This window comes from Anoplopoma fimbria, chromosome 17 (assembly GCF_027596085.1).
Source record: "Anoplopoma fimbria isolate UVic2021 breed Golden Eagle Sablefish chromosome 17, Afim_UVic_2022, whole genome shotgun sequence".
In the NCBI taxonomy this organism is placed as follows: domain Eukaryota; kingdom Metazoa; phylum Chordata; class Actinopteri; order Perciformes; family Anoplopomatidae; genus Anoplopoma; species Anoplopoma fimbria.
In genome coordinates this window covers 29,466,364-29,479,438 of record NC_072465.1, presented here as the reverse complement: position 1 = coordinate 29,479,438, position 13,075 = coordinate 29,466,364, and the positions used below count along the sequence as shown (strand labels likewise).

Sequence of the window (13,075 nt, the reverse complement as noted above, 5' to 3'; positions counted from 1 at the left end):
TTAATTGTTTATGCAAACAAGTAGCACACACACACAAAAACATACACACACAAAGAAGCAGTGGTGCATAACACGTTCCCCTAAAGAGACACAAAACAACTACAAAGAGACATAAAATAGCATAAAAACACACAGAACAACTACAAATAGACTCAAAATTAAGAGAACCAAACAACTACAAGGGGTTGCAAATTACCACAAAGAGACACAATAAATGAGAAAGAGAAGCATAATGACCACAAAGAGACAAAAAAACATTTTGAAAGAAAAGCAAAATGACCATAGAGAATCAAAAAAGTACAAAGTGATGCAAAATCCCTAAAATTGACAATTGAGAACCAACAAAAAAATAGGGATGCAAATTACCACAGAGGGACACAGGCAACTACAAAGATACAAAAAATGACCACAAAGGGATTTAAACAACTCTAAAAAGAAGCTAAATTCGGAGAGCGAGTGGGGTGAGAATTCGTTATCTGACACGTTCCTGCACAGTCTTTCTGAGGACATTAAGGATCACCTGGCCCCACTTGATCTGCCTTCCGACTTCGATTCTCTGGTCACCCTGGCCATATAGATTGACAATCGACTCCATGAGAGGGGGATGGAGAAGGCTCGATTCTCCGATAGACCGCCAGCTCGATGGGGGCAGTCTTTGCCATTCTGCCTTTCTGCCTTTCTGCTCCTCCTTCTGGTCCAGTGAAGGCAGCGGACAGCGCCACATTGTCTCCCAGTGGTCAGGAGGAACCCATGCAGCTTGGGCGCACCCCCCTCTCTTCTGAGGAACGTCAGTGCCGCAGTAGGGAAGGGAGATGCCTTTACTGCGGGAAGCTGGGTAATTTTTTGGCTTCATGTCCATTAAAAGACCGGGCTCATCAATAAGGAGAGGGTTATTGGTGAGCCGAACCTCCACTTCCCCTAGTCCCTCCAGACCTTTAACCCACGCTCGTCTGACCTCTCCTGAGGTTTCCCTGGAACTGGCGGTGTTCGTGGATTCTGGAGCTGATGAGAGCTTCTTGGACCGGGGGTTAGCGAAGCAGCTCCAGCTGATCCCAGAACCACTCCCTGTGCCCCTTTGCCTTGTCACCCACCGCACTCCAGCTCTGAGCCTCACTATGTCAGGTAACCACACTGAGATGCTCTCATTTTTGATCATTGACTCACCTGATGTGCCACTCATTCTGGGCCTGCCTTGGCTCAAGAGACACAACCCACACATAGACTGGTCAACTGGGTTGATTTTGGGGTGGAGTGCATTCTGTTTCTCATCCTGCCTTGTGTCTGCCTCCCCCAGAACTCTGACGCTTCCTCAGATTTTCCTGACCTCTCTGATGTTCCACCTGTCTACCTGGATTTAAGGGAGGTTTTCAACAAATCCCGCGCTCCCTCCCTACCCCCCCCATCGGCCCTATGACTGCACCATCAAACTCCTCCCTGGGGCCTCTCTTCCTAAGGGTCGTCTCTACTCCTTGTCTGCCCCTGAGACGGAGGCCATGAACGGATACATTCAAAGCTCTCTGGCTGCTGGTATTATCCGCCCCTCTTCCTCTCCCGCTGGTTCTGGTTTCTTTTTTGTTGGTAAGAAGGACAAATCCCTGCGTCCATGCATCGACTACAGAGGCCTGAATGACGTCATGGTCAAGAAAAGGTACCCTCTTCCACTCATTTCCTCTGACTTTGAGCTGTTAAAAGGGGCGTCCATTTTCTCTAAACTGGATTTGAGAGATGCTTACCATCTAGTTCGCATACGGGAGGGGGATGAATGGAAAACGGCCTTTAACAAATAGAGACAGACAACGACAAAGAGACAAAAAATATCCACAATGAGACACAAAACAACTATGAAGAGTGGCAAAATGAAAAAAAATAAAACCATCCATCTTCCGTAACCGCTTATCCAGTTAAGGGTCGCGGGGGTGCTGGAGCCGATCCCAGCTGTCAATGGGCGAAGGCAGGGTTCACCCTGGACAGGTCGCCAGCCTATCACAGGGCTGACATATATAGACAGACAACCTCTCACGCTCACATTCACACCTACGGGCAATTTAGAGTCTTCAATGCACCTAAGCTGCATGTCTTTGGACTGTGGGAGGAAGCCAGAGAACCCACGCAGACACGGGGAGAACATGCAAACTCCACACAGAAGGTTGTCTGGCCCGGGAATTGAACCCGGGTCCCTCTTGCTGTGAGGCAACAGTGCTAACCACTACACCACTGTGCAGCAAAAAATAAAACCAAACAACTTCAAAGATATTGTCAACATACAGTCAATTGTTTAAGCGTATATTCTCTCATTCACTGTATAATGCCATTGCACTCCTGTCTGTTCATTGAGTCAGACTATTCTCTGGTCTATCGTGTCCATGTTCTCAATTTGCTGTTCTAACAGACCGTTACTCAATCTCCCTGTCTAACCTGACCATTTTCTCATTTACCTGGTCTGAAATGACCTTTTCTCATTTACCTGGTCTAACATGACTGTTTTCCATTCCCCAGGTCTGATGTGAATCCCTTCCTCTGGAAAGACTCTGCTAACACACCCAGTTCCTAGACTGTACTGTCTCCAACATCAACATCCCAGCTGTGAGTCCCTGAGTTAAAGCCCTCAGAGCCCAGAACAGAGCAGTAACTGTCAAACCGTTAGACTATTCTCTGGTCTATCGTGTCCATGTTCTCAATTTGCTGTTCTAACAGACCGTTACTCAATCTCCCTGTCTAACCTGACCATTTTCTCATTTACCTGGTCTGAAATGACCTTTTCTCATTTACCTGGTCTAACATGACTGTTTTCCATTCCCCAGGTCTAATGTGACCGTTTCTCATTTCCCGGTCAGAATGTGACCGAGTCCCGATGACCCAATTTCTCATTTCCTGGTCTAACATGAACTGGTCAAGGACGTCTGCTTTTCTCAATTCCTGGTTGAACAAGACCTGGTCTAACAGTATTACTCATTCTCAGGTAAACACAAAAAACAAAACTAAAATAAACTGTCCTCTCCTTTATACGGTCTCCGGGGACTCTGCAGGTCTGTCTCTGATCTTACTCTACCCTGCTATTCTGTTTGCGATCTTAGCTGACCAACTATCTTGGCTGATGTCTAACGTGATCACAACTATACTGTTCTACGGTCTAACATGACCCACAACTGTCCTGTGCTGCATTCTAACTTGAACCGCAACTTTTCTGTTCTGCGGTCTAACAGGACCCCACCTATCCTTTCCTGCGTCTGTCGAGACCGCTGCTTTCAATTCCGTGATCTATCAAGATCCCACCAGACTTTACTGCAGTCAATCGAGACCCCCTATCCTTGTCTGCAATCTATCTAGACCCTTCCCTATCCTTTGCTATGGTTTACTTGACCCCTCTTAATGCTGGCCTAACTTCAATTCATGCAAGCTCATTCTAACAAGTGTTACCCATAACCTTTCTCTCATCTCTGCAGCAGTAGGCAAGTTATTTATTTTATATATTTATATAAAATAATTCTCTCTTTTGGGGGATTGTGTCAGGGAGGGGTAGTGTGGACCCAATAGCAGTGCGACTGGACAAGGAATATAGTGCAGCAGATGTATTTGTGAGTGGGACAAACAGCAAACAAACAGGCAGGATAAGACTCACAGTAGGAAACAGGCAGGGGATCAGGCAGACGGAAACCAGAGGAAGCGGAGGCTAAACTCGGGGTCGGGGACAGAAGGCTGAGTCGTTGACCGGGGCACAGGCAAGGCAGGGAAGTCCAGACAGGCAGGGTCGGCAACGGGAAATCAGTCCACGGGAAATTGCTGGAAGGTCTAGCATGAATACAATGAACGATCTGGCAGCAAGTGTGTGAGTGACTGGGGTTTAAATACTGCAGGGTGTAGGTGCAGAAGAGTGAGCAGGTGAGAGGGATTGTGCTGATGAGGTGGGCGTGGCAGACAGGTGCACTGCATGAGGCTGATTAGGTGAGTGAGGGAGAGTGTGGTGAGAGAGGGGGGGCTGGGAGTGGCCGGAGTGAACTGAGAGAGAGTGACAGGCAGGTGAACAGAGTGAGCCAATTAGGTGAGTGAAACAGAGTGACAGGGAGTATAGAAGACAAACTGTTACAGATTGTGCATCACAACCCCTCTGTCGGGCCGTTTCGATATGGAGCCCAATCGCCAAAGACTTTGCATTATTAATATCTTATGTGTAATAAATTATTGTTAATTTTAAAGAAGTCTCTCCTGATTGAAATGATATACATATACATATCATACCTTCCTCATGTACATAAAATATCCTGTTACAACCTTTCCGTATTTATTCAAGCAGCCTTGCACTCTGCATCATTGCACTATTTCATTGCATTGTTTTTGTGTTTTTATGTATATATATATACTTTTGCATTTTATATTCATGTGAACATAGTAGTTAAATGTTTATCCTTACCTTTGATCTTCTTTGATCTTCTTTGATATCCTTGTTTTTTGTTTATTTGACTATTTCTGTGTACGTACGTTAGTGAGCAGAAGAAATCGGAGTCAAATTCCTTCTAAGCATACACGTACATGGCCAATAAAGCTGATTCTGATTCTGATAAATACTTTTTCTTAAGGAACAGTTCACCTGAAAATCAAAATTACATTCTTTTACCTGTGTAGTGATATTAATCAGTCTAGTTTCTTTTGTAACTTGCTTTTTACAGGCTTGTGATGCTCAAAGTGGCAAAAACATGCATTTGAAACTCAAGAGCAATGTCTCTCTACAGAAACCATGACTCAAAAAGTGTTATTCTGAGGATTTATGAAATAAAATCAAAAGGGGTATTTTCAAGACAAACTTTAATAGACTTGAATAAAATAGATGGTAACAGTCATTACACAGATAGTTCAATCCTGTTCAGTTGAACACACTTTGATCAGCAGAGGGCACTACAGCATCAGCTGAAAAGTCCACTCTTCATAATACTTTACATGACCTCCAGACTGCAGTTTACCTGCTGAAATTTAAGATTTTAAAGATTAACACAGTATGCAGCAAAGATACAATAAGTTCCAGTTTTGTGAGTCAAACATTTGAAATGATTAATTCTGTAAAATGAAGGAATATAACTTTAATAAAAGAGATCCGAAAGTAATGAAACTTACAAAGATGTTACTTTCAGTGTTTGGTGTTTTGAAAGATTTAAAAATTTAGTTTTTGTTTTGTTCTTTTGCTATTTTTTATGACAATTTACTTTTAGTCGTCATTATTTTCAAGTTTCTGTTGTCGACCTTTTCATATCTGGAGTGGATTTGCTAATTCTCTGATCTTTATATTTGTTTCATGAAGAGAAATAGAGAAAGATTCAGTTATCAAATCACTAAAATTACATACATTCTTAGACATCCACCTTAAAACAGAGATGTCCACCTTAAATTGAACGTCTCAAACAAACCAAAACATGAGGAACTAAGTGATATATTTTAACATGTATAAAGGTAGACAATAGAAACAAAAAGCGGACTTTCAAATGAAATAACAATAAAAAGGGAATGAAAGCAATAATAAAACAATAACTGAAATAATAAACATATATTTGGATTCATGAGTCATGAAAAGGACAGATGAAGCTTTAAGGCTTTAAAACATAAACATGAAGATAATAATCATCCTCTTTATCTCTAACTGCTCTGTTCCACTGTCACACTGATCTTCATCGGTAATATCTTCAGTTCATCAACAGTGTCAATGAATGGAAACATCCTCTCAGTGAAAGTGTGTGTGAAGGTGTGTATGTGTGTGTTAGTATCAAGATCAGAGAACGACAGCTTTCCTCTGTTCCAGTCCAGATTCACTCTGATCCTCTGGAGCTTCTTCTGCACTTTGAGATCAGTGAGTGGACCTGATTGTGACCGTGCTAAGTATTTACCTTTTAAGAACCGTATTCTCCATAATCCAGACAGTATGTCTCCCTTCCTCTGGACAGACTCTGCTAACACACCCAGTGACCACAATGAACTGTCTCCTACATCGACATCCCAGCTGTGAGTCCCTGAGTTAAAGCCCTCAGAGCCCAGAACAGACCAGTAATAATCAATCCTCTCTGGATTATCAGGAAGCTGCTGTCTCTCTCCTAGTCTCACACTGGTCAGATCTTCAGACAGGATGAGTCTTGGACCAGCAGTGTTTGGGTCCAGAACCAGAGGAGTGTAGGAGACCATGTCCTTCATCTTGTTCCAGATGTTGAAGGTCAGGTTGCCCAGGTGTTTGGCCTCGTCTATCAGAGCTCCTGAGAGCAGCTGTGGATCCTCCAGCAGGGGGCGCTGCTGGACTCTTTCCACTGCAGCCTTGTAGTTGTTGAGGAATGAGACGTCTTCAGCTCTCAGCTCGTCCTCTGTGGCTCTGACTGTGTCTGAAAGAGCTGCTATCTCTCTGCTCAGAGCCTCCATCTTCTCCTTCATCATCTGACTCTTCTGCTCCTCTTCCTCCCTCAGTGCAGCCATCCTGGCCTCCTCTTCCTCCTCTAGAAACTGGTGGAGCTTCTTAAACTGATCCTGAATCTGCCTCTCTGTGCGTCGGGCCTGGACCTTCATGTGTTCTGCTGTTTGATCAAACTTCACTTTAACTTGTTCACAAACCTTTAACTTCTCCTTTAAGGGCTCCAGAGTTTCCTGAAGTTTCTTCTTGTGTTGTTGAGCAGCTTCATCGATGGGTCTGAATCTGTGGTTGGTGTGTTTCTCTGAATCTCTGTAGACGACACACACTGGCTGCTGATGGTCCAGACAGAAGAGTTTGAGTTTCTCAGAGTGCAGACTGCAGAGAGCCTCTGAAGCTCTCTGATCTCTCTCCTGTAAGAAACTCTCACACAGGTTCTTTAACGCCAGGTTACGAGGTGGTTTATACTTTGAAGATCTTCTCTTACAAACTGGACACTCCTGTGTTGGTTTCTCTCTCCACCAGCTCTTCAGACAGTCTTTACAGAAGCTGTGGCTACATGACAGAACAACAGGATCTCTAAAGACTTCATGACAGACCGGACAGCAGAGATCCTCCTCTAATCTGGAAGCCATTTTGTCTCTGAGTGAAGCTGAAAACACAGCAGACAGAAAGAACAGTCAGTCATGGCTCCACCTCCTTCCTCTACTAACTTCACTGAAATCTACTTTAACTTTGAGTCGTGTTTTTAGTCAAACTCACGTTCAGTGTGTGGAGTGTCAGCAGGTTGAAGCAGCAGTGTTGTAGTTTTCCTCTTTTCTCTCCTGTAGCTGAACTCACTCAGATGAAGTTGTTAGTTTGTTCTGAAGATGAATCTGATCGTCTGGTTTTCAGTCTGTGTGTCTCTCTTTAGTGAGGACGAATAATAAACTGTTTCCTGGTTTGTTTCAGGTGAGTCATATGAGGGGTGGAGCTTTGTCACACCTCCTCTGCTGAATGTTGTTGGATCACTTGTAACACTGAGGTGTGTCTCATTCCAAAGTACTGATTTATTGCTGGATATGTAGACTGAGAAGAGAGCAGCAGGCTGTTGCAAAAGTTATGATGGTTTCAAAGTTTGAATGCAGGTTGAATGAAGTGGAGGAGTTTAAATCAAATTTAGTAAGATCTTGTGAATTTTTTCGGTATGGGAGACCATGGAACATCAAAGGAAAGGGTTAATGTGGAATATTGTTGGAGGCGGATACTATGTGCAGTAATAAATAATGTAAGTTAGGGTTCACATCTGTATTCAGTTCTAACCATAGACTGTAGATAAGCAGTGGACGTAGTCATCGTGGACTGACGTTATGAAGCCTCGAGTTCTGCAATGACGTTTGAGTGATTACGGCCGTCATCATCTTGACATTTTGCAATCAGTGAACAGGAAGTGACCATATATGGACTGAGGAGGAGTGACGTAGAGACGCCGTATACGTCTCTGGTGTGGACCTGTCAATCAGTGTGTAGCCCCGCCCTAAAGCATCCCCTGCTTTATGGTCTGTTTGACTCTAAATGGAGCATCATTTACTAAATGAACATCATGCTGTATTGAAGAAGACTTGAAACTAGAGATTGAGACCATAAACTCAAGTTTACAATGTTTACTGAGGGAATAAATCAAGAGAGAAGTAGAGTCATTTTCTCATAGACTTCTATACAACCAGAGGAGTCGCCCCCTGGTGGTCAGTAGAGAGAATGCAAGTTTTAAGACACTTCTGCATCGGCTTCACTCGGCAGAACTGGAGTTTGCCGCCTGGTGCTAACTAGCAGATTTGATTCAAACATGCTAAACATCAAAGATTAAAAAAAAAAAAGTTGTTAACGTTTCACTCATTCATTATCTTTATCTTTTCATTGAGTCATAAACATTTACTCCGATAATCCCAACCTTTATGATTCAGTTCCTGTTACTCAAACTGGTCTATCACCTCGCTACCTCCGTCTATTCTTTCAGTGTTATCAAAACCTCCCTTGTTCTTTGTCTCATATCTCACACATTTTTTTTTTCTTTTTAGTTCATCATCAAATATGAAGATTTACTTTTGAATGAGACTTTGTGGTGTGTTGGCTGGTGACCTTTGGGGCTTCCTCATCCTTATGGTATCATGGAACCTTTTCTAAATGTCATCTGAGATATGTGTGTGTGTGTGTGTGTGTGTGTGTGTGTGTGTGTGTGTGTGTGTGTGTGTGTGTGTGTGTGTGTGTGTGTGTGTGTGTGTGTGTGTGTGTGTGCATACAGGCCCGAACCACCACATTTTCACTTTGCCTTTATGTCTTTCCCTGTCATGGTTGAGTGGTCCATCACTGTGAAGGTGTGCAGGGATTTCAGCCACAATTGAAGGTTATTTTTATAAAATGAATTTGCCGTTGATTTTATTTTAATTTATTCAGTTTTTAAGTGTGTTAATATAATTTATTTATTTTAATGTGTGTAGTGTGTGTTTGTGTGTGTGTGTGTGTGTGTGTGTGTGTGTTATTTATTTTCTTCACTGTTATTTCAGTGACAGTGTTAATAGTTGGTAACACTTTTGTCATTGCCCCCTTTGGTTTCCCATTGTGCACAACAACACACACCTAGACGAGACACACACCTGACTGTTTATTGTCACCTGAGCAGGGAGTTTTCCTGTCTCCCCTGGGAATATTTCACAATCCAAACATCTCTCTCTCTCTCTCTCTCACACACACAGACACACACACACAAACACACACATATATATAAAACAGTGTGACTGGTGAAAATCCTTTGCTTCTGTCCATCTGAGTTGAGCAGGTGTGACCAAACATGTGAGGAAAGCGAAGAGAAGCTGGAAACTCCTACTTCTTCTTTTAAGTACAAACAACACACCTATAATCATTTTATTTATGAAGTGACCTAATCAAACAAGTTTCACAAGGTGTGCTACATTTAATTGTTAATGTCACCAAGTAGTGCACACGCACACAGAAAAACACACACACACACAAAGTAGCAGTGGTGCATAATTTGTTTTCATTTTGAGGTACAAAGGAACTACAAAAGAGATACAAACTTCCCCCTAAAGAGACACAAAACAACTACAAAGAGACAAAAAATGACCACATAGAGACACAAAGAACTACAAAGTGAAGCCAAATTACCATAAAGACTACAAACTACACAACTACAAATATACTCAAAATTAAGAGAACCAAACAACTACAAGGAAATATCAAATGACCATAAAGAGACACAACAAATGACAAAGCGAAGCAAAATGAACATAAAGAGAAAACAAAACAACTACAAAGAGATAATTAATGACAGCAAAGATACACAAAATGAACATAGAGAAACAAATAAGTACAAAGGGATGCAAAATGCCAACAAATAGACACAAATTAAAGAGAACCAACAAAAACAAAGTGATGGAAATGACCAACCACAAAGAGACAAAAAACAACTATGAAGAGAATTAAAATGAACTAAGAGAATCAAACAACCTCAAAGATATGCAAATGACTACAAAGAGCATCAAAAAAACTACAAGAGACACAAAGTGAAGAGAAACAACAACTACAAAGAGACACAAAAATTAGATTTTTCTGCACTACATTTGTTTTAAACTATAGTTACCACTTTGCAGAATCATAGTTAATATAGAATATCATTTACAACAAATTACAATGTGTTATTAGTTATAATCCAGTTATACATTTTGAATTATAGTTATGATCCATAATGTAATATTCATTCTGAAAATAGTCATTCCGCATAATGAGTCCTTTATTTCTGTTGCTTTAAGTATATATGATTCTAATACCTTCATACTTTTCCTCAACATTTTGAATGCAGGACTTTTACTTGTAATCAAGTATTTATACACTTTGGTACTTCTACTTTAACTTCTAATATGAATACTTTTGTACCACTGTACAAAATGTACACATGTACAGTGACACACACACTAAATATCCTTTTAGGTATGTAAACATGTCACTCTGCTGCTCATGAACATTTGTGTAACTATGTAAGCACACACACACACACACACACACACATTACAATATGGCTTTGTCTTGGGTTTTTCCAGATTCACCTTATCTTTAGTCCGTGTGTGTGTGTGTGTGTGTGTGTGTGTGTGTGTGTGTGTGTGTGTGTGTGTGTGTGTGTGTGTGTGTGTGTGTGTGTGTGGGTGTGCTCGTATCTCGTTATCTTTGTGTTACATCATCCTTTGAACGAGCAGAAAATCCCCATGCTGTGTGCCAGTGGCAACTTAATTAAAATTGATTTCCACTGATATATCTGTATCAACACATACACAATGAGCACTGCATTCCAATCTGCTGACGTAAAAAAACACTCAAAACACACAGCATTTAAATTGCATTCATTTTAATCAGAAAGTGATTTGATTGTGAAAAGAATTTCTTTTTTCTTTCAGGCTTGATAATCATCTCAGAAGTGTTTTGGTTTTTTCTCCAGATTTGTATTTCGTTTTATTTATGCCTCCTGAAATAATGGATAAAGGGAACAATGTTTACTTTGAACAATTAGAAGAAGTTCTTTAAAATTAAAGTGAAATCATGGAGGTTATGGATTAAATTAGATGAGTGCGTAGATGGGTGGATCTTTTTCTTTCTGTACTATTCTTTTCTTCTACTCTATCAGAGTTTTCAAACTGTAATGAAAAAATGAAAATAAAAACATAATGAAATATACTACAAAACATAAATAAAATATTTTGCATTCTAAATTGTTAATTGTACTACAAGTCAAAAACAAGGTAATGTACAATCAGGTATATTGGGATGACTACATTTCCCTGATACTGAGTTTAATGTTCAATGCAGTACTTTTACTTGTTGTAGAGTATTTCACATTGAATATGTGTACTTTCACTTTTAATTCTATGAGCCGATTTCCTGATAATTGAGTTTCTTGAGTTTCATTTTCATTCAGTACTTTTACTTGTTGTAGAGTTATATCACATTGTATATATGTACTTTGCCTTTTAATACTTTGAGTACACTTCCCTGATATTTGAGTTTAATTTTCAATGCAGTACTTTTACTTGTAGTAGAGTTATATCACATTGTATATGTGTACTTTTACTTTTATTACTTTGAGTACATTTCCCAGATACTTGAGTGATTGATATAAGTATTTTATTAATAAGGGGACAAATAAAGTATTTCTATACTTATATATACAAAACACAGCGACCAATGCATCGCGTGAGTATTACAACACAGCAGAGTTTACTTCATCAAGATGTTCAGGAAAAGTGAAAACATCAGTGATGCAATAGGAAAAACGAAAACAGGAACATGGAGACCAACGCAGTCACTGTCAGAGAAAACTCCAGAGGGTGACGTCATGTGGAAACGGGAATGTGGTTAAAGGCCAAACAGAGAGAGAGAGAGGAGAGGGGAGGAGGAGTTAAGAGGAGGAACTGTTTTACTTTTTACCGGAAGAGTGTCGTCACTCAAAGAGTTTCCATGAAGCAGCACAAAAAGCCCGCAGACATCCAGCTTCCCCTTTTAGGGAAACCTTAAGCTAACTGCTGAAAACAAATCCACGTGACTTAAAGTGGACACTAACTGATAGGAATTAATGTTGTTTGTGTTTAACATAGAGTTGTGCCATACATGCTGCTTTATAAGTTAAAGGAGTAATAATATTTTCCCACAACAACGTTTTAAACCCTGATATATATCCTCCTGCTGGGTGAAAACAGTCTCCTTTATTTAACCAAAGTCTAGCAGACCTTCACACACTTGGGTAGATAAGATAACACCCTGTGGCTCATTATGGCTCGTTATAAAACGGCCCCATTATTAGCTCCTCATCGAGTAATTAATGAAGACAAGCAGATTTTTTTTTTTCATTTAAAAGCATCAGTATATTACATTTCTCGTATTTACAATCATTGGAACTGTGTCACCATAAAGAGTATGTCACTCGTAGGAGTTAGTATTTAAAATTTTGACAAAAAAAAAGAGCCATGATTTACTGACGTCCTATCTACAACAGTTAAAAGCGGTATTACTGGTGACCATAGACATAGTTCACTGATAATAAAAAGATCTCTGTTTTAAAAATATATATATATATTAAGTATTTAACATGTATAACATATATATGACATTTTACTCCATTACATTTACATACAACATCATTTACTTTGCAGATGCAGATGATTATACATACTATTCAATATCTCAATATATCAATATTGTGTTGTTATGGATCAGGTTTCCCTGCAGCATGCAAAGTAGTTGTTTATTAGCATATTAGTAGATTGCATTTCACAGAACACATTGAATAATCATTCATTAGATTAGATTAGATTAGATTAGATTAGATTAGATTAGATTAGATTAGATTCAACTTTATTGTCATTGCACTGAGTACAAGTACTAGGACAACAAAATGCAGTTTTAGCATCTAACCAGAAGTGCAAAAGAAGCAGTAAAGGTGCAGTGCACTGTGCTGGATAAATAACAGTATAAATAACAGATAAATAATAATAAGAAAAAGACAAATGCCAGTATGAGAGTATAAACAGTATGAACAGTATGAACAGTGGATATGAGATGCAAGAAATATACAGTATATATATATATTATAATCCAGTAAAAGTATAGTTATTATTCTGAAATGTCTAAATATCTTTTTAAATGCTAATACTAGTT

The 13,075-nt window shown here is 40.0% G+C and overlaps 2 protein-coding genes across 2 annotated transcripts; both read right to left on the bottom strand.

Moving 5' to 3' along the window:
* Nucleotides 1-472: 472 nt before the first annotated feature.
* LOC129105180 (uncharacterized) lies at nucleotides 473-3,797 on the bottom strand. The gene is made up of 2 exons (XM_054616067.1): nucleotides 3,620-3,797; nucleotides 473-1,774 (listed from the first exon to the last, which is right to left on the bottom strand). The coding sequence occupies exon 2, from the start codon at nucleotides 1,217-1,219 to the stop codon at nucleotides 473-475; it is 747 nt and encodes a 248-aa protein (XP_054472042.1). The 5' UTR covers nucleotides 1,220-1,774; nucleotides 3,620-3,797.
* Nucleotides 3,798-5,531: 1,734 nt separating this feature from the next.
* Nucleotides 5,532-7,300, bottom strand: LOC129105432 (zinc-binding protein A33-like). Its single transcript, XM_054616452.1, has 2 exons — nucleotides 7,139-7,300; nucleotides 5,532-7,028 (listed from the first exon to the last, which is right to left on the bottom strand). Exon 2 carries the CDS (start codon nucleotides 7,009-7,011, stop codon nucleotides 5,623-5,625), a length of 1,389 nt encoding a protein of 462 aa, XP_054472427.1. The 5' UTR covers nucleotides 7,012-7,028; nucleotides 7,139-7,300; the 3' UTR covers nucleotides 5,532-5,622.
* Nucleotides 7,301-13,075: the final 5,775 nt, after the last annotated feature.